We start from the raw sequence: 21,331 nt of genomic DNA, 5'->3' as shown, positions 1-21,331 counted from the left end.
CGCGGTCGGTTAACTTTATCCTAAAAGGAGCGGTTGGGGGCCCCCTCCTCAAGCGTGAACGTCCGCGTTCAAGTTTGAGTTGAGGTCCATGCCGGTGCGTCTCCGGAGGCGTTGGGCGTAACGAGACACCAACTCCTCCAGGACGTGAGTCTGCGCAGTCCAGGTGGGCGTGTCGAAGTCCGCCCACTTCATGAGGAACTCGATAGTTCCGTCTTCCATATCCCGGTGCTTGAGTAGTCGCTCGACAGCGTACTGTGTCCCCTCTCTGACCTTGTGGGCCAGGTCAGCTGGGGTTGCTGTGCTCGCCCGTAGTGCGTCCGTCGGCGGTGGCGCGTATACGTAACGATCTGCGGAGACCCGCTCAGTGACCCCATCACGATCGATCGTGATGGTTCGGTGGTCGTTCGCGAGGACGCGGTAGGGTCCGACTGCGGGGGACGCGAGCTTGTTCGAAGTCTTCCCCCCATCGGTGGGGTTGAGGTATACGTACTCTCCCGGATGGAGTCGCGAATTGATCCGTTGTATGCGCTTATCGAAGTCGCGCTTGTAGCGAGCCTGCGTCCGTCGCAGGCTCCCGTAGGCCCTCTGGATTGTCGAATCCAAGGTCTTGAGGAATTCTGCACGTTGGTTCCCCCTGTCGGCAGGGGGAACGTCACCGTCGGCTCGTCGAAGCGAGAACTCCGGCGGTGGTCTGCTGAGCACGAGCTCGAACGGCGTCGTGTTGGTGGTGCGGTGTACGTGGGAGTTATACGAATACGTAAGGGGCCCCACGTACATGTCCCAGTCATCTTGATGCTCGCCTACGTAGTTGCGTAGCATCGCAGCGATCGTTCGGTTGTATCGCTCGACTTGCCCGGTCGTCTGGGGATGGTACGCCGATGTGTACATATTAGTTATCCCCAGAACACGGCACGTGCTGTGGAAATACTTGGCATTAAACTGCGGTCCGTTATCCGACAGCAACGTGCGCGGGACGCCGTACTTAAACACCCACGATTCGCAGAACGCAACTGCGACGGTGTATGCGGTTATCGTGCGAAGCGCAACGACTTGCGTCAGCTTGCTAAAGCGGTCCGTGATCACGAGCAGGAATCGTTTTTTTGACTTCGTCTTGGGGAGCGGCCCCAAGATGTCGATGGCCAGACTCTCGAGCGGCCTCGTAGCTGGGAACAATCTCAATCGGTTGAGATGTTTCCTCAGCTTGACCCGGTTCATCGCGCAGGTTCGACAACCTCGCACCGTGGCGGCAACATCTGCGGCCAGATGGGGCCAGTAGTACTCGCGACGGAGCGCGTAGTACATACAGTTCTGGCCCGCGTGCCCTGCGATGACCGGGTTGTGGCACAGGCGAAGGAGCCTAGCGCGGAGCGTCCGAGGTACCACCACCTGCACGATAGCAGGGTCGAAGGGGTGTCTCCGTTTGAGCACCCCCTGGTGGTCCTCGAAGAACGCGGAGTCCCGGGACTCTGACTGTCGTGCCAAAACGGTTTGGCAGAAGTCATCCACGCGTTGCTCTTCGGCAATCTCCTCTATCGTAAGAGGAGCCGGAAGGTCGTCCTACGTAGGGGCGACCGAAGAGTCGGGCGCGCCAGCGTCGTGGTCTGCGGTGCGCTCGATGTCGGTGGCGTCGAACTCGTCATTCTCCTCCCAGAACGAATTGGGTCCTTGGAGAGCGGGGGCTTCGTCGTCGCCCCTCGGCTCGTCGCGCGCTCGGGCGCGCGACGTTCTTCGTGAGCTGGCTTGGTTCCGTGTCGTCGCGAAGATGTGCTCGACCTCGTGGTCGCAGCTCGCGATGCAAACGTGGCCCGCGAGTTCGTTCGATACGTCTCGAACGGTCGTGCCCGCGTCGAAGGTGGGAATGTTGTCATCCACCTCGACGCTGGGGCGAGGGTCGTCGGCGACTCTCGGCGACACGAGGCGTGACAGGGCGTCCGGTACCTGCTGCACGCGCCCGGGGCGGTACTGAATGGTGAAGTCGTATTCAGCCAGACGTAGCCGCCACCGGGTGAGTCTTCCGGAACTCTCGGTGAGGGACATGAGCCACCTCAGGGCGTCGTGATCTGTTCGGACGGTGAACTTCGTGCCTTCAACGTACGGCCGTAGTGTGCGGACGGCCCACACTACGGCGAAGCATTCGCGCTCGGTAGCGCTGTAGTTTCGTTCGCTGTCGTTCAGCGAGTAAGACCAATACCCAACGGGGCGCCAATCGTATGGCTGGTTGTGCTCTTGGAGCAGCGTGCAGCCTAGTTGGGAGGCGCTGGCCTCGGTGTCGATCATGTACGGTCGTCCATGCCGAAGCAACGCGAGGATCGGCGGAGCGATCATGCACTCCTTAAGGTTCTCGAACGCCTGGAGTTAATCTTCGGTAGGATTATCGAAGTTACGATCGGAATCCTTGCGCGTCATATCCGTCAACGGACGGGCTATTTTCGAGAAGCCCTTAACGAAGCGGCGATATACGTTACACGCCCCGAGGAACGAGCGCACCTGCGTCAGCGTCCTCGGGAACGTGAACGTCCGGAAGGCGTCGGCCGCCATATCGGCCACGCTCAACTTACCTGGGGAGATGACGTGCCCCAGGTAGTGTACCTTCGGTTGAAAGAAGCTTCACTTCTTGAGCTTGAGGGAGATGCCGGCACTCCGTAACAAGCTCAAGACAGTGTCGAGATGCTTCTCGTGTTCCGCGTCCGTACGCGAGAACACTATGACGTCATCCAGATAGACGAGGCATATTTGCTAGCGGACTCCGGAAAGGATAATATCCAATGCACGTTGGAAGGTGGCTGGTGCCCCTTTTAGTCCGAACGGCATGCGCAGGTGGCGAAACGTGCCCATGTGCGTTGTAAACGTGGTCTTATCCCGGTCCTCCGGAGCGACGGGGATCTGCCAATAACCGGAATTGCAGTCCAACGTCGTAAAGACGGCTGCATCTCCTAACGAGTCGATGCAGTCGTCCATCCGGGGCAGCGGATACGAATCCGCTGCCGTCTTCGCGTTGAAACGCCGGTAGTCCACGCAGAACCGAAGAGAGCCGTCTTTCTTCGGGACGAGCACCACCGGGGACGCCCACTCGGTGCTGGCGGGTTCGATAACCCCTGCGTTCAGCCTTTCCAGCACACTGGCGGCCGCTCGAGCATGGCGGGCCCCTTCCGATAGGGCATAGAACGAATCGGTTTCGTTCCCGGTTCGAGAGGGATGCGGTGCTCCGTGGCTCGGATCGTTCCGAGCGCACCGCTCCACAGACTCGAATGCTTACGGAGCATCTCGAATACGTGGCCACGGAGCTTGTCATCGTCGATGTATGACAAGTCCACCTCTTTTTCCCAATCCATCGGTGGATTTTTGGGATCCTTTTTGTGGGGGCTTACGGTGCCTCCCGCCGTCGGTTGGTCTCCAGGTGGCCGATCGTCCGTACCCACCTGTTCCCTCCTAACGGTCTCTAGCTCATCGGAGCTTGGTCGTCCAGCTCTTGCCTTCCCGACTTGATCGGTCAAGTCGGTCAGGTGTAACGCGTGTGCGACCCCCTCGGCGACCTTACGTTCGGGCCTCAGGACCGCGAGGGGGTTGCGTGTCGCGTATCCCACGACGGTGTGCTTCGGAAGCCGCCTTTCCCGTCGCGAAAAGTTCGCGACGAGGACGTCGAAGGTCTGATTCGGCAGTACCTCGACGACGCCGTTCGTCAGCCTCACTCTATGTCGGTGTTGAAGTGACGGCTTCGGCTCCATGAATACGAGGCCCCTCCCCGCGGTGGTGACGCGCACTCGGGCTTGCGACCTGGCGGGGATGGTGACCCAGCGGGCGATTCGGATGGCCTGCGGGGCCTCCTCTCGTACATCGGGCCGTCTCGTCTGGCGTCCGCTACGCCTCACGGGGAGTTGGCTCCCCTTTTCCGTCGACGATTGCATCAGAGCCGCCTTAACGCAGCTCCATCCGTTGAGCCTCGATGTCGATACATCGCACGTGCGTATCGATGAAGGCCGTGCCGAGGAGGACCGGCACGGCGAGCTGGTCCGCGACTACGAACGGAATTTGGAACACCGTGTTCCTCAACCCGCACGGCCAGGCGGACGACGGCCGAAAGCTTGAGGGGGTTGCTATTCGCGCCTGCCAATCGTGGCAGAGGCGCGTCGTGCACGACGTAACGCGTCCAATCGGGGGGAAGGTCGGCCTTCCTCACCAGATTATACCCCGAGCACGTATCAACGGCGATTGTGAGGGGTTTAAATGCATTTGGCTATCGAGCCGAGGACGTTGTAAATCTTCGACGTCATAAGGCAAATGACGCCGTCGACAACCTTCCGGGCGACCTTATCGGTGAGGTCGTTCCGCCGGGGCCTTCGATTTCGGTGCTGGCCCCGCTTGCGTTTCCTTCTCCCCCTTTCTTGGGACGTCCGCGGATCAGTGAGGCCCCTCGGATTATTCGAGTCCGTACGACACCGACCTTTCTCCGGCGACCTTGGGCTCGCGGGAGTCAGGGGGTCGACCGAATCTTTTCGGTCGTCGTTGCCCCCGTCGCCATCGTTACGCCTCACCGGAACGTCGGCTGTCCCGGTGTCTTGTTCCCCTAACGTCGGGCCTTCGGAGGCCTCGACGTGCGCTCCCTCCTGTATCGGCATTACAGGAGCTCCCGTGCTCGCCGCAGGTAGCGGGGGATGTACTATCGGACAATACCCCCCGTGTCCTTGGCAAGCACGCGGGGTCAGGTCTAGTTCGTGGGGACAAGACGGCTCACGCGACCGCGTGTACGTAACCGTCTTTACCCTTTTTTCGAACTACCCGTGCTATCGGAGCTAACCTCCTGGCTATCGACAGCCAGGTCTTCTTCCGGTAGCCGGCCGCGTGGGTCAGGACGATTCCCCCACTGCCGCTCGGCGGCCGTGGCGAAGTATTCGGGTACTTCCGGGCCTTGACCTGAGGCGTCCGGTCGTCGCAGGATATGGGGGACGAAGCGAGTCGGCTCGCCTTCGTGACCCTCCGTGGGTAGAGGGTACGGATCCTCTACCCAGTCTTGCAGGTACATTATCGCATTTTGTACCTGTTGGGGTAACCGAGAACGGTCTCCGTCCCCTCTCTCTCATTGGCGCGGGTACCTTGTGTCCGCCTGCCGGTAGGCGGGTCGATCCCGACGATCGACTTCGTTACGACGGTACCCGTCTCCACGGGGGGCGAAGCGTGCGCCCCCACCCGATCGGTTCGGGAAACCTTGACGCCGGGGACGGCCCTCGCCCGCCGCCTGCCGGAGGAGATTACGCGCACCGGGGCGCGTCTCCATCTGGTAGCGGTAGTTCCTGTACGCCATGAACATTCGTTGTTCCGGCGACAGGAACGGGCATGCGTACATGGCATGCCCGTACGTACGGCATAGCCAGCACACGTACGCGCTGCCGTCCGTTGAGGCGAAGGTCGCCGCGTGCCGCGCCTCCTCATCGGTGAGGAGGGGCACGCAAGGCGAGGCGCTTCCCCTATCTCGACTCGAGATATCGAGCTCGGCGACGCGGGGGTCCGTGCCCCTTGCCACTCTCGGAGTGGCCGCGAATGCGGTCGCGTAACTCGATGTCATTCCGGTCGACATCGGTGAGGGGGTTTGTGCCCCCACGGGCCCTGCTCCTTGCGTAATGAGGACAGGGTCGGCCTGCCACTCATCCTCCCCGATATGGAGGGTCGAGGCGGGCAAACTTGTCGCGGCGGACTTCGTAGTCCTGCCAGCCCTCCCTGCCGGTTTCGAATCCGGCAGAGGTAAACCGCGCCGGGCGCGGTACGTTGTACCTTCCGCCGTGGCGATACGGCGGATGGTCGGAAGATCGGTCTTCTGACTGCCTGGCAGCCTTTGCACAGTTTCGGATACTGCGGCACGGGTTGCCGGTGCCAGTCCCCGCACGAAGTAGTGCGCGAGGGACTGTTCGGAGAAGACTGCCGTGCATCGGAACGCGGCAGTCTCGAGTCGGTCAGCAAACGTGCTTTCCGTCTCATGCGATTGCTGTCGCGCCGTAGCGACAGCATCGTACGCTTCACCTAACACGTCGTCCGTGAGGTAGCGTTTCAAGAATTGATTCACGAGCCCCGGCCAGCTCACGTCGTCGTGGAGCTGGCCAGCGCGGAGGCCACGCATCGTATAACTCGTATACAGGCGCTCCGCGTCGCGCTCGAGGAAGTGAGCGAGGACTCGTACCGCAACACCTTCGGTCAGGTGTTGCGAGTTGAAGGTGATTCAGATATCCTTCAAGAACGGCAGCAGCTGCATCGGATCGGTACCGTCGAAGCTGCGCATCGTGGGACGGATCCCACGACAGCGTTGGACGTACTTCGCGATCCGTCCCGCGTCACCCGAGGTAACGAGCCTCGAGGTGTTATCCAAGCGGTACATACGATAGTCAGCAACGGCGCTGAACTCTTGGATCATCGTATGTACCGGCTCGAGCTCGGGTTCAGCGGGACCCAGCGTGCGAAAGGAGGTAACCGGTAGCGTACGGACGTCTACCGGACCTGGATGCTCGGCGTAACCCGCCGGCGGGTAGCCGCCCCAGCGGGGATCGACGGAGAACATCGGTTCTCCGGATCCGCAGGCGGCTCCTCCACGGTCCTGTTTGTCCGCGTACGATACGCAGTCCACTTGCCGCCTACTTTCGGCGATAGGCGGCAAGGCTTGGGTCTCAGACGCGAAGTTCGCGTCTATTGGAGGACGGCTTCCTTCTGCAGTCCGACTGGTAGCGGCACCAGTCGGACGCCAACCTTCGGGGGCGGCGGCGCTCGGAGGTACGGTACCACCGGGCCCTCGAGGGGGGGCACCGGGTAGCCCTTCGGCCATGGTACGTTCCATGTCACGAGCACGCCGACAAGTGGCGTTGAGCTCAGCCGAGAGGTGCACGAACGCACCCAATTACTCTGCGGACGGAGAGGTTCGGTCCTCGGGTCGTCTCACCGAGGTCGGCCGCTCAAGGCGACCTTGCCCGGACGGTCCGGGCGAGGCGAAACGGGAGTCTTCGACGAGCACTATCCGCGAGTGTAACTCGTCGATCAGTGCTCGGAGATTCTCTAAGGACTGCGTCACTCTATCGAACCTCCCTTCACGCAGACAGCGGAGTTCGGCCATACATCGAGTGTATACATGGTCCGATACATCGATCTGAAGGGAAGTACGGACTTCCTCGATGTATTCGGCTATGCGTTCGAACATAGCCGCCGCTCTTTCCTCGGAGGGTCCGAGCGACGGTTCGCGGTCACGAGGACCTGCGTCGCCGTCGCCCGACGGGGCGGATGGGGACTGCACAGCGGCCGGACTCAGACCCGCCGCTTCTGAGCGGATCGAGGGCTCGAGCTCCTGGCTCATCTCGACGCGATCGGTTCGCGGAGGGAAGCGGAAGTCTTCTCGGAGATCGGACTCCAGGGTCTTCTAGGTCGGGAGACCACTGTAGTATAAACACCCCCAACGGAGAGGGGTGTATACTCAGTTCTTGCAGAGACCCTCGAGCGGGAGAAGACAAGGGAAGACGGACACCCGCTACGGAACCGGAGCACGGGCCCGGGTAGCGTGGTAGAGCGGGATCGGGGAGGACGCGCGCACGCGCGAGCGGATCGACGCCTCGACGCCCCGGTGCGGTACTGGGTAACGATCCAGTACCGACGGGCGGAGGTGGATCCGGCTCGTGGGAGTGCGTCGCATGTCCTCTACCCGCGCTCGGTGTCGTCTAACGCGCGCGAAGGCGAAGGCGCGCGGTTAGAATAAGCGGGAAGTCGGACCTTGACGGTCGGTGGGTGACAAGTCCGTGCTTGTTCCCCTCCGCAGCCGTCGATCCGCTCCATATTTAATATACAAAACAATCTATCATAACACTACATTACCGAGGTACTGTAGTGGGCTACTGTAGTGCAGGTCGGCCTGCACTGTAATGCTGTCAGCTATGTCGAGGCTGACAGTACACGTATTACCCGTGGTGCGTGCGCGCTTCGTTCGCTCGTGGTACACGTGTGCACGTGTATGCGCGTGTCCGTTGTCCTCGTGGTGTACACGTGGACACGCGTGGTTGTACTGTAGAGCGTCGAGCTCTACAGTAGGGGATCCTGTTGTTGATCCAATCTAACTAAAAAGCCCCCAGGGGGGGTTATACTACACGCAGATGGTGATTTCGCGGTTTTTCCCCGCTGGCATGAGAATGCCTTCGTCTCAAGTACTGTGGAGGTACTGTGTGAGTCGTTCCAGAAGATTCCAGTGGCGCTGCGTCGGTTTCTTCAGCGCGCCGGCGAGCGTGGTCGCTGCGAATGCTATGTCTGGGCGCGCGCTGTCCGCTATGTATCTTATTTGGCCAACTGCTTTGTCATATATCGTGGCAATGTCAGCTCGCGTTTTATCTTTGTCGGTGGGCGGATCCATTTTTATGCCGTCCAGATATGGGGTGGTCCTCTTGTTGCATCCTGTCTGCGCGAGGAGTGTGCCCACGCTATCGATGTGCGACGGTTGGGAGATGTGTATTCCATGAGTTGTGTACCCAATTTTCCAGTTGAGGTACGACGTCGGGCGTCCCATTCTTTTCACTGTATATTTTTTTGGAGTGTGTGGTACAGTGAGTCGATCATGGATTTTGTGGTGGCGATTGGTAGAAAATCGTCCATGCTTATTCCGACTATCAGCGTGTCCTTCCCTTCTGTTTTTGTGAAGAGGGACGTGTCTGAGCGCATTTGTTTGTACCCGTGACTCTTGAGGTGTGCGTGCAGTTTGGTGCTGTATATGTTGGCGGCGGCGGGTGTGCCGTATACGTTTCCTTTTAGGTGCCCGTGCGTGGCTGCGTGCTTGAAAGATCCGTCGAACCGCCTTGGTTGCTATACAAACACTTTCCGTTTGTGTTGGTATGCCTCGTGCAGGTACGCTCCTGATATGTCGAAATGTTCTATCTCCATGTTGCAAGACGCAGCGATGGCGAAAAGGGTGCGGATTGTGCTTCTGTCAACCATGTACGTCGCTGTCTTCTCCGGATCGTAATGAGTGTGTGGAGACATTCTGTCTCCGCGGATCGAGCACCGTGCTTTGCGTATGGTGCCTGTGTGATCCCTCTTGTAATGATATGTCATCGTCGTCGGGATGATGTCCCGTCTGTTGGTACTGTCTGTCTGCGATCGCCAGTCAATTGCCTTCATCTCGTCAAGCTGGTTGAGTTTGGTGTCGTGTGCGTCTGCCCTTTTTTTGGCGTCTGGGTATTGGCGCGCTTGCTTGAGAGTTTTAGGGGGGGCTGTAGTGTTGGTGACAGTCTTCGGGATGTGTGCTGTTCTTTGCGATTTTTTCTTCAGCGTGCTCTGTGTTCTGTACACTGCCGTGGTGTTTTCGCAGGGGTCTTGCTGCCTGTGGTAGGCCCTGAAGTCCGCTGCTCGCATTTTGCTGTACCTTCGGGTTTGAAGGTTTTGGACACAGATATGTGTCTCGTCCAGTGCGTACATGTATCTCACTTGTGATGCCTTGCTGTGGAGTTTTGGCATGTTGGGTTTGAGAATGGGGGTATATCCCAGTTGTCCGAACGCTATAATTGTTTTGAGCTGTGGCTTTTGCTGATGCCACAGCGTGTGAGGGATTCCTTTTACCCCGTGGTGGTAAGTTATGTTGTATTTAAATACAGCATCGCTCAAGGCGTCTTGCCAGTACACGTCGTGGAGTTTGCTGTGTGCGAGCGTGGCTCTCACTTTATCCATGAGTGTGCGATTGATGCGCTCGGCGAGGGCGTTCTCCTGCGGCGTGTATGGCGTCGTCGGTCGGTATTGGATTCCTCTGTGTTCGAGCTGCTTCTGCACTTGTTTGGCGAGGTACTCTTTCGCGTTGTCCGTCACGAGTAGTCTCGGCTGCTCTCCATTTTCCGTTGCTATCATATCGATGGCTTGGATGATTGTGTGTGGCACTTGTGCCCTGTTGTGGAGGTAGAAAACCCATATATATCTCGTGTTCGTATCGATGACTGTGAGAAAGTATCGACAGTTATGTTGGGACGGGGGGTGTATTGGGCCGCAGACATCCGAGGAGAGACTCTCTCCTCTTTCTGCGTGGTGTGCGGTGCGTTTGTGTGGCCTCGTGGCCGTTTTGCCGTTTATGCACCCGGTGCATGTCATTTGTGCACTGGTGTCTGGTAGGCCTTTTGGCATGCCAGGGAGTAATTGGTGTCGTGACATGTGAGCTATGGTCTTTGGGTTAGCGCGGTTGAGGCGGATGTGCCATTCAGCCATTTGCTGTGCTGCAGCTATGGGGATTTGTTGTCTCGACAGTGTGGTGGGTGTGTTTCGCAGTGTCGGTGTTTGTCGTCGCGTTGTGTTGAAGGGAATTTGAGCGCTGCGTCGCCGTGTGAGGGGGAATGTGTATTTGGGCGTGCCTGCATTTTTTTGGGTGATGGTTTGGCACGGGTTTTGCTGGTCGTTGTTTTACGGTTGTATGTCCTTGCTCCTTTGGCGGTTGATTGTTGTTGGAGGCGGTACTGACCGTTTTGGAAATGTGCGGTGAGTTTTGCTGGTGGCAAGCGCGTCGGTTTGTGAAGTGTTGCTTTGATTCTGGAGAACGTGACGTGTCCGTGCGCTGCCAGGTCGTGTACTGATAGCAAATTTTCCTTGATGCTCGGTGCATGCACTGCCGGTATTCGTACGCTATTCCTCTTCTGTGTGATCTTAATTGTGCCAGTGTGCGTGATTGGGACGCGTTGGCCGGTTGCCGTGGTGTTTAGTGTACCGTTGCTGGGTCTCATACATGCGTGGGGGGTAGCGGTATGAGTTGGATTTGCTCCAGAGTCGATGATGAATTTTTGCGTACCTTCGCTCCTGTCGTCGTGTGTTTGCAGTTGCTGTTCGATCGCGTGTAAACGATCATGCAACTGGTGCATGATGTTTGTTTCGTCAGTCTGTGTGTTGCTGTTGTTGTGCGCTGCTTGCGATTGTGCGTGGGATTGTTTCTGTTTGTACCTACGCGCGTAGCAGTTTGCTGTTTCGTGGCTGATGCTGCCGTGGATTGTGCACCATGGACCTCTGTATGCTGTAGGTTTTGTGTAGTGAGGTTTGTTGCTCACTGCCCGCCTGGGTTACATTCTGGTTGCGCGTTTTCGCGGGGATGGTGCTGTTTGGTTGGTGTGTATCTGGGTGTGCAATAGCTAGACTTGCTGCACATGGTTGATAAACCCGTTGATGGTGAGGGGTGGTTTCCTGTCATGATGATGGCTAGTTGTCCCAGGTCTGGGTGCTGTGCCATTCCTTGTATCATGTACCTCACTGTGGTGCGTTCCACATTGATATTGGGGAATTGCGCTACTTGCATCCGGTATCGGATCTCTCTGTGTTTGTCAACATAGTCGTTGAGCTCCTGTCCCTGTTGGTATTCCGTGTTGCGAGCTTTTGCATCGAGGAGTTCGTGGTTCTCCGTCGACGATGTGTCCACTGTAGATCTTATGATGTGGCAGATCGTTTGAGGTTCGTAACGTAGGATGTGGGGTGGCAGAATTTTGATGACTTCGTTGGTGAGACTTTGCATGATGGCTTTCCTGATCATATCCGCCTTCTGTTGTTCTTTCGGTGCGTCCGTGTTCGGCTCTGTGGTCGTGCTCGGTGGTGTGGTGAGAAGGTGTGCTGCCTTGATCGTGCGAGCGTAGATCTCAAGAACATCGTACCAGTAAGTGTGATTACTTGCTGTGAGGCGGGGTAGTTGTCCCGGGGCCGATACTTGTTGATCTGTCATTGTAACGTGGATTTAGAGAGCTGGGGACGAGGGTTAGTATGTTGCGCGGGGTGGTGTTGGTCTCGCGCGTTTGTCGCAGTTGGGATTGGGGATCTTGTGCTGCGGATCGGTAGTCAGTGGTAGTGTGTGGTGCCCATAACCTGTGATACCAAGAACTGGTCCGATGCCTCCGACCACCGTAGGTGGCGGAGGCGACGGCGACTTTATTCAGTTTGCTATGGTAGACCTAAATGGCTGTATGCCTTATCTGTGAGGGCTGCCTTATCTGGATGGAACCACAAATACTGTAGCATGACCACTGTTTCTGTTGTACCGTACAGTATCTGTGACAAAGAGATGCAGAACGCAGTTTGAACTTCAGTACAGTATTGATCAAAAGTGTTGACTACTTTATATGTTCTCGCTTTGGATGCTGTACCGAATTTATGGGAATTCGTTTTGAATTGCATTTAGGCAGACATTTTGCCTACAAAGAGATCACACGACTATACAGAAAAATTGTATCAATAGCCCCTGAACATTTCATCTCCTTGAAGCAGTACGACTTTAGGATTGCAAATGACAAATTTTGTCATATTTTTCATATTTTGCCATATCTCGTCAGTTTTCGACGTGCTTGTCCTGAGTCTGTATTCTCGTCTGTAAGAATAGAGAAGGTACACCCTCAAGACTGCGCAGAAGTGGAGTGTGCTTATCCTGCCAGGTATTCTTGGGAAAGCATGGGGAGGCAGCAAGTTTGAGAAATTCCTGCTTTGGTATTTTGGAAACGACCACAAGTCTCAATATCCAAGGCAGGATTGAAACGCCATTGCGTCCATTTAGCGACAAATGCCACCGGTATGTTGCACGGCATGTGAACAGCGACGGAAAGTATGTTCCAGAACGAGAGAATTACTCTCTGCATTGATGCGCACCCAAAGCAAAGAGAACATGGGCATTATTATTGAGGGCACAGTTCCACATCTTAACTATTCCTGTACGGTTGTCAGAGAGGATCACGGAACGCGCTGGAAACACACGAAGTATATCGTAGTTTGGGTATAATTGGACCCAAAGCCAGCGACCTGTACCGGTGCTGCAGTAGTGATATCCTCAATTCGGTAGAATTGAGCTTAACTACGCCACATTCAGAACGCGGCGAGACCGCTTCTGTACTGTACATGTATGGTTCTTTCGTGGTGCATCTTACAGAAGAGGCTACAGAACGTCAACAATTATCACAGACAGGGCCACGGATGCCTACAGTGTTGGTTTAAGAAAGGGAGGGCACGACTATGTTTATCGAGATGGTCTCAATCCAACCCAGCTTTGTAATCCTGTCATGCTCCATTTGGACAAATGTGGTACCCTTCAGTATGTATAATCTACGATTTCATCACTGTGCGTACAGTACAACAGAGCCACGTCATCTCGCAAGTAGAGTGTTGCACCCAGTACAGTATGGCCATTCCCGCGAACGCAGCAACTAGAGCATGCGTGGAGCGGCGAGCAAGGAAAGCCTCGGGCAGTAAGCTTTACCAGCAGCTGTTCCTCGCCCCGGCGTTTGTGCACAGCCTTTGGTTCGCACGGCTGAAATAAGGAGCTCTGTTTCGGCGACGTCGCGTACATTCTTGCCGCCACACGGCATATCGTCACAGCATCTCCGACGCACGAGGTGAGCGCGCCTAACCGCCGTAGAGAGCTCGGGAATATATACCTGTATATCGTATACAGTACTACACGCTTTTCCTCGCCATGCGATTTCCGGCACGCTCATGCCCTGTACCTATTCTGTACGACAGCAATACACTCGCATGACGGTGACGTCCTCTCCGACACCGTTGTCAAATGCAGCTTGGCTCGCCCTCCGCCCCTCAGATCTTACTGCCCGCCCCGCCCCCTTCCCCCGCGACCGTCCACGTCCATGCCTTCCGACACGATCTACTTTCCGTCAGCATCCCGCCGACAGATCTCCCATGTACACTAGTGCAGTGCTGCACCGCTGTAAAAACGAGTTGAGACGACCGCACCCACGCGTCTATGATAAAACCCATCGCCCGTTTTCCTTCTCTTCTCAACCTCTCTCCAACCCCCGCCTCATGTTGTGCTCCCCCACCGGTCACTCAATGCGACGTCCTCCCGTGCGAGCACAAATCTCGCGCGCCACGTGGCCCGCATGCCTATACCCGTGTCCGTATAACTCGCCTGCACCCCGATCGCAAGACCTCAATGCCATCTCCGCCCGCTCCGCGAGCCAGCACCGTACTACGCTGCGCATCTCGCGTGCGCATCTCCCGCCTCTTAGATGGCCCCGCCTTTATCGCGAGTCCATCGCTTCGTCCTGCCGCTACATTACTCCCCGCCTATCCCCCATGATGGCGCAAGGCTAGAGCAATAATGCTGCTGCACGGGAAGATAGGCGAGTCCCAGATTGTCATTTTAAGTGAACAGCGGCTTACCCACACCTCACCTCGACGCTCCTCGCGCAGCCACACACTCTCTCTCCCTTTTCTCTGTTACGGACAGCGACGCAACGCATATCGCAACCTCTGTTCCCGGGTCGTTCCCGACTCTGAAACAAGAGGCCACCTTCCGCACGCTGCGAAATCGATCTCTTCAGAGTGCCATCGTGTGTGTACCCGCCCCGTACTTTTTCCATCATGCGCGGAAGCCTCAGTCTCTTCCTTCTCCTCTCGCTCGCCCTCCACGTAGCTGCTTCGGAGTGCAGCAGGCACGCACACTGCGATGACGGCAACCCAGACACGCACGACGTGTGCATGCGCGAGCACTCCCTGTGCCTGTCGTTCTCTGGGGATCGGCAGAGCACCAACGTTATAGTCCCGCTCCAGGACCTGATCCGCGAGCTCAACGAGGGCCGCATCGCCACGCGGGTGAAGAAGAGGATCGCAAGGATCGCTGGACGTGTGATGGGAGAATGGAACCCCAACCTGTTTGTCTACCGCAACGTGGCGGGGACGGACCCGTCCGTGAGGCTGAGACGGTATTCGAGAACGATCGGAAGAGGGACGTCCAGCTTTGAGTTTCACAACACGATGGGCAACATCTTCCGGGCCGCCCACGACTTCCACACGACGTATTTCTCACCCGCACCATTCAGCCAGTCACAGGCGATGCTCGGCTTTGACGCGGAAGTGTACTATGTGAAGGGCGACAATGACAAGGAGGGCAACCCTCGGCGGCGGTACGTGGTGACCGACATCATGCAGTCGCTGATCCCGAGAAACTCGTCGTTCGGCGTCGGGACGGAACTGCTGACATACAACGGCAAGAGCATCGACGCAGCCGTGCTGGCGGCAGGCAAGCTGAGCTACGGCGCCAACCTGGGTGCGCAGGTCGCGGAGGGCGTGGGCCACATCTCCTTACGGTCGCTGATGGTGGACCCTGTGCCAGGCTCGGCCACCGTGAAGATCGAGTACCGCGCGACCGATGGGTCTAAGGGCAGCATCACGCTCCGCTGGCTCTTCATGCGGACGCATGATCGATCCGGGGCCGCCGCGGCCGCCATGATACCGCGCCGGTACAAGCGGGGATCGGCGGCTGAAGAGGACGACCTGGCCGGGCGCGGCGGGCGCAACGAATCGAAGATCGAGCTCGAGGTCCCCGCAAACGGACCGACGGCACCAGAGACCGTTCGCGTGGCCGAAAACCAGCGGCAAACGATCGCGGTAGCGCCACAGTTCGACCAGGTGTTCTTCGCGGAGACGATCGGGACAAAGGCCGGCAGGATCGGCCGTCTGCAGATCAAGACGTTCCAGGCGATTTCCAACTCGGCGATCTGGAAGGAGCTGGAGCGGCTACTGCGCGCAATGCCCGCGCGCGGGCTGGTGGTGGACATCCGCGACAACCCGGGCGGAAGGTTTGCCTTCACGGAGGACGTGTCGAACTTGATCACCGGCGCGATAGTGCCACGTTTCCCAGGGTCATGGCGCGGAACTGCGCTCGTGCGCGACGCGTTCCTGTCACTCGGCGACAATAGCGCGGAGGTGTCCAGCGTGCTTGCAGCCGTGCGGTCCGCGATTGCCGTCAGGGAGCCGATGTCCGGCCCGACGCTGCCGACGTTCCAGCGCAATGAGCTGGACACGGGCGGGTTCTATGACGGGCCCATCGTGACGCTGACGAACGCGCGCACGTACAGCGCCGCCGATATGTTCGCCGCGCTGCAGGTGGACCTCGGGCTGTCTAGAGTGGTCGGGATGGATGCGGCAACGGGCGGCGGGGGCGCGTCGGTAGAGCAGTACGAGAATTTGGTGAAGGGTTTTCCAAAGGTGTTCACATCCCTGGGCACCGACTTGGGGACATTCAACACGGCATACTCCAGATTCTTCAGGTGCGGGATGAACCAGGGCGCGCTCATCGAGAGCGTCGGCGTGGCGCCGAATGTAGCATACTTTCGGACCAAGGATGACGTGCTGAATGGTGACTGTGACCTCTACGAGACGCTTGGGGTGGAATTCGGGCGCTCGTAGGCGGAGAAAGGGTAGTGGAAAGTCGCATGACCCCTCTTTTACTTCGCTCCTCCGTCCCCGTCTGGAAACCCTCGTGTGGGTTCGTGCGTCTTGCACAGCCTGTCTTTTCGGCCCACTGTCTCCTTACAGTGCGCCGATGCGTGATGACGCGTCGCGACCTCTTCGCTGAGTGTGGCATCTCAAATACGGTATAACAGTACAGTGCCGAAAAAACAGTACTGTATAAGGACACCATCAATACTCACATTGCTGGCTTACAGTATTGTCAAGGCCAAATTTGAGGTGCGTCTAGGAATAAAAGCAACGAGGAGACCGAATCTGGGGTCGGATTTAAACATCGAGAACTCATTCACATGATACATTTATAGAAACCATATTTATGGGTGTTCGAAAGTATAAGGTACACAGCAGTTTCTTCAAAACCCCGCTCCACACAATGCAGTATCTCCCGCGAAAAGATTGGCAATAGAGACTATACGCATACAAAAGGAAGGCGAAAGCACAAAACACGTAGTAGCTCACTGCAACACAGCAAAAAATGCCTCGCGGTACGCATCTGAGCCAGCACGAACAAGGGCAGATCTAGGCTCTTCGTCTCAACAATTGGACAATTAAGGGAATTGTAGCGCATCTCTCGCGGTCCCGTAAGGTCGTGGCTACCTTTTTAAAGAACCCAGCCCAGTACGGGAAGAATAAAAGGCCCGGTAGGCCCTCCAAACTCACTGGCACGGCTCGGCGTGCCCTCCTGCGCGAAGCGCACAAAGGTCATTTATGTTCTTCAGAATTGGTTAAGACCCTTAGTCTTCCTGTAACTCCATCTACTGTACGAGGTATCTTACGGGCCAAACCAACTATTCAGTACGGCAAAATGGTCTGCGCTCCGATGATGCTCCCGAGACACAAAATTGTACGGGAGCAGTGGGGTCGCGAAAAGATCACTTGAACGGTGTCGGATTGGATGAATGTGGAGTGGTCGGACGAAAAGAAATTCAACTTGGACGGTCCGGATGGGTTCCGGTCCTATTGGCACGATTTACGGACCTACAAGCGCATGTCCTCCAAACGGAAGCAAGGTGGGGTTTCTGTAATGGTTTGAGGCGCTTTTTCCGGTACTAAGAAGTACGAGCTCGCTGTTTAAGTGGAAAGCAGGGTGCTATTAAGTACATAGATACATTTGAGTCCTATCTTTTGCCGTTTGTGGATCAATAAATGGGTCCAATTTGGATGTTTATGCAAGATGGTGCATCCATACACCGCGCTAGACGCACGTTTCAGTGGTTTGACGAGGATAAAATTCCTCTCTTAGAGTGGCCTGCCAAGTCACCGGACTTGAATCCTATCGAGAATTTATGGGGCATCGTAGTGCGAACGGTTTATGCACACCAACGTCAATTTAAGGACGTAGATGAGCTTTTAGAAGTTATAATGGAAGCGTGGGACGAAGTTTCGGAAATGCCAGGAAAAACTTGTCCATTCCATGCAAAAGCGGTGCTTTGAGTGTGTAATGGCAACGGGAGGTCCGACTAAGTACTAGGAGCGATGTAGTTGTGAAAGGCATGCGCTGTACCTTATACTTTCACACACCTATAAATAAGGTTTCTATAAATAATGTGGCATAACGGCGGTTCACGATTAGATTTAGATTAGATCAATATGAGCCCCACGCGCGCACACGTGTACCGCGCATGTACCCCACGTGTACAGGGGGCGCGCACGCACGTGCACACGTGTACCACACGTGTGGGAAGCGCGCATACCCACGTGTACTATACGTGTACAACACGTGTACAGACAGCACGGGACGGCCCGTGCTGACTACAGTAGCACTACAGTACAGCCCATACTGTACTGTAATAAGTTAGGATTACTTGGTATATTAAATACGCGAGCGGACCGGCGGCGGTGAGAGGGACAAGCACGGACTTGTCCACGACCTACTGCCTAGGTCCGTCTTCCAGCTTAACTAACACGCGCGATCCGCCTTCGCGCGCATTAAGCGGGACAAAGCGGGTAGGGGACAGCTGCGTACGCGAGCGAGCCTAGATCCGCCTCCGCCCGTCAGCGCTGGTACGTTACTCAGCGCTGCTCCGGGGCGTCGAGGCGTAGATCGGCCCGCGCGTACGCCCGTCCCCGACCGTCCCGCTCTACCACGCTACCAGGGCTCGCTTCCCTATCTCGTTAGCTGTGTGTTCTCCCCGTCTTCTCGCCCCCGTACAGGGTCTACGCCGAGCTAAGTATACACCCCTCTCCGTTGGGGGGTGTTATACTACAAATATCATGCGAATGAGGTCTCGATCTTTAAATCCGACCCCAGATTCGGTCTCCTAGACGCACCTCAATTTTGGCCTTTACAATACTGTATGCCAGCAATGTGAGTATTGATGGTGTCCCTATATTTTTTTCGGTACTGTACCAGCCCTCCCATTGAAACGATTTCATACAATTAAATAACTATATACTTTACAAGCGGCTTTGGGAGGACGCTCTTTGAGAGCTGGTTCCAAACACCACTTCCCATCCATCCCAGCACCAATTACAATGCAGGCTTCGCATGGAACCGCCACCCGAACGCTTGAATTTCCGTGAAAAGAGATGTCGAAAAGCCCACGGCCCCTCAAATGAAACAGGATATCTCACAATCAGTCAATTTTATCTCATACAGTACCACATTGCTCCACATGCGCAGAAGGACGCATCACAGAAGCGTAGAGAACCCTCATGAGGCCGAATTCCTCATTCTCTGCTCCTTTCCAGCGACGCAACTCTCTTTTTCTGCGCCCGCTGCCGTGCAAAAAGGCGACGCTCCTTCATCGAGCGCGGTAGCTTGAAAGCCTCACCGTAAAGGCCAACACGATAGTGTAAGGCATCCAGTTCAAATTGTATGCGATGACGTCGCTTTGCCTCATACACCGTTAACCACTTCTGCTCTTGGGTATTCATTTTTAGACTTTCCCGTGCCTTCTTCGCTCTTTGAAGAGCTTCTTTCCGTCTCACCATGTTAGTGGCAGCCTCACTAGTTAAATTTAAACCAGTACTGGTATCCACAAACCTGCGCCGTAACACGGGAACTTGTAAAAGCATACATCTTCGAATACTACATCTCTTGTCTTCTAAAAATGACGCCAATGACTCAACACTGACCGTTGTAGATGGTGCGCTTTTCGAGACAGGACGGGGAACGGACAGAAAATTTCCGGCACCAGTTGGTTAATTCCTGTCCCCGCAAAGGCAGATAGAATGTTTTCCCTTGTAAACGCCCGTTCATACGCGTCATGCATAAATTCAAAGTTCAAAGAGGTCGTAATTACTAGCATCGACAGACTTGGCGGCAGCAGTAATACTCTTTCGCATAAAATGTTTAAGTGAGTTAAACACTGAAACTTCCAAGCGCTGTGTAGTTGCATTCGTGTGTGACGGTAGCGCATACGCAATTGTATTGTTCCTCTTCAGTATCTCGAGGGCTTTTAAGCTCATGTGACTTCTATACCCATCATACAGTAAAAAAACTTTCTGACCATGTCTCGTCTTCGCTCGACATTCCTCACCGAAGTCGTTTGCCCATCTCCCGAAACTGAATTTGTCAACCCCTGCCACATCTTCGCGAGTTGTAATGTAGCTGCCGCTCGTCAGAAATCTGCCAAAGACTGAGTCGCACGCACACTATTAACGTGAACTATTCGGTAGGGTAACGTTCGTCTCTGAACGACAAACAAAGGTCGCCCGAACCCGCCATCTGCAAACACAACAGGCATCATTTTCAAGCGGCCCACATTCCTGAAATGTGCCGATCTCATTTGATTCTTACCACCCATCGCCCGCATGCATCTCCTCATTGCCACTTTGCCTGTTATCTTTCCCTTTGTATCGCGATTAGGGGTAACTCCTGTTTCGTCGAGGTTTGCAATGTGTGATGGTGGGATATTGTTAGTCTTCATGATGTGCTCAACCGGGTCAATGTGTGTCGTGAAGGCTGTTGCATTTGTGGCTTACCAACGCTCCGCTTCTGGCGGTGAAGGTCCCCCGATAAAAATCTTCTTCATGTTTCGCCTCCTAAATCCTTTCACCCACTTTTCGCCTCGGCGACCACTAATGAAGCGAAGTGACGCCCGGCGTCCATGAGACATCATGGAGATAATGTTGCGGCATCTTTGATGTCAGAAATGCTGAGCGGGTGACCTTTGTCGGAATGTTGAAGACAGAGAGATAAAATGGTTGCTTCTTCATTCTCTGTAAATTGGGTGCGAAGGAATGTTGGCTGGTGGTTGAGTTTTTCATAACATTTGATCGGTTGTGGTATTTGTAGTAGAACGTGCTACGAGCCATGCCCACGCGCCCCGCTGCGTCTGTGAGTGACATGCTATTCTCTAAAGCATCGAAAGCATTAAGTAAAGCCCGAATTCGTCGTTGAGCGGAAGCCTGAGAGGGAGCTCTGGTAAGCAGGGGTTGTTATGTCTCCTGGAGAGACCGTGGACGTCGGGATGGGGATAAAGATGATGAAGGAGCTACATTGGTACTGTACTACCCCCTCTCAAATGATTCGCATGCGCCTTTGCGCCCTTCCTTACAATTGGGCGGGGAATTCGAATCCGGGATCTTCTTGGCGATCACATTTGAAGCCTGTCCAGGTTATGGCGTTTTTCCTACTTGAAACCCGTCCTTAAAAGCAACTAAGCACCGTTTTCCAAATATTTAATAATTTTATGATCGTTTAACTTTGAGGGCGGTCGTTTGACTTTCAGGGCTGGGACTGTTACTTCATCGCTAGCACGTACCCTTCCCGAATGGGTCAATTCAGGAAAAGGGGTCAATGTGGAAATCTGTTTTGAATTGTATTTGTTACACGCTACGCTCATCGGTCCCTAACTTGCCCGCCTAAACGACTTTCAAGCTCTCCCCCCACTGTGAGGGCGTCCGCGTAGCTCGAAGCCCGCCCAGATTCAAAAAAACGGGCTTATCGCCACGACAGCATGGCATTACTGCCATCTTCCTACGATGGCAATTCCCTGTTCCGCAACAATCTACTCGGATGCACCCACCGATTTGCCGCGCTCTTTGACTGCACAAGCGCTGCTGAGTGCCATCGAGTGGCACGAGACAAAGCAACCGCCCATAGTCGTGCCCAACCAGTCCCATTGCTCAAAAAATATTACTGCGCTCACAAGTGGTGCGACAAACC

General features: G+C 55.7%; 2 protein-coding genes across 2 annotated transcripts; both read left to right on the top strand.

The window, feature by feature from the left end:
* Positions 1-13,443: 13,443 nt before the first annotated feature.
* Positions 13,444-14,058, top strand: CHC_T00007608001 (hypothetical protein). Its single transcript, XM_005711837.1, has one exon. It carries the CDS (start codon positions 13,444-13,446, stop codon positions 14,056-14,058), a length of 615 nt encoding a protein of 204 aa, XP_005711894.1.
* Positions 14,059-14,065: 7 nt separating this feature from the next.
* Positions 14,066-14,380, top strand: CHC_T00007607001 (hypothetical protein). Its single transcript, XM_005711836.1, has one exon. It carries the CDS (start codon positions 14,066-14,068, stop codon positions 14,378-14,380), a length of 315 nt encoding a protein of 104 aa, XP_005711893.1.
* Positions 14,381-21,331: the final 6,951 nt, after the last annotated feature.

The sequence above is a fragment of the Chondrus crispus genome, genomic scaffold (genome assembly GCF_000350225.1).
Source record: "Chondrus crispus Stackhouse genomic scaffold, scaffold_8, whole genome shotgun sequence".
NCBI lineage: Eukaryota > Rhodophyta > Florideophyceae > Gigartinales > Gigartinaceae > Chondrus > Chondrus crispus.
The sequence above is the reverse complement of the archived record's forward strand: the minus strand, read 5'-3'. Positions and strand labels throughout refer to the sequence as shown.

Bases quoted from the DNA above. Each gene is read 5' to 3' on its own strand.
- CHC_T00007608001 (XM_005711837.1), top strand. From the start codon at position 13,444: ATGCCCTGTACCTATTCTGTACGACAGCAATACACTCGCATGACGGTG.
- CHC_T00007607001 (XM_005711836.1), top strand. From the start codon at position 14,066: ATGCTGCTGCACGGGAAGATAGGCGAGTCCCAGATTGTCATTTTAAGT.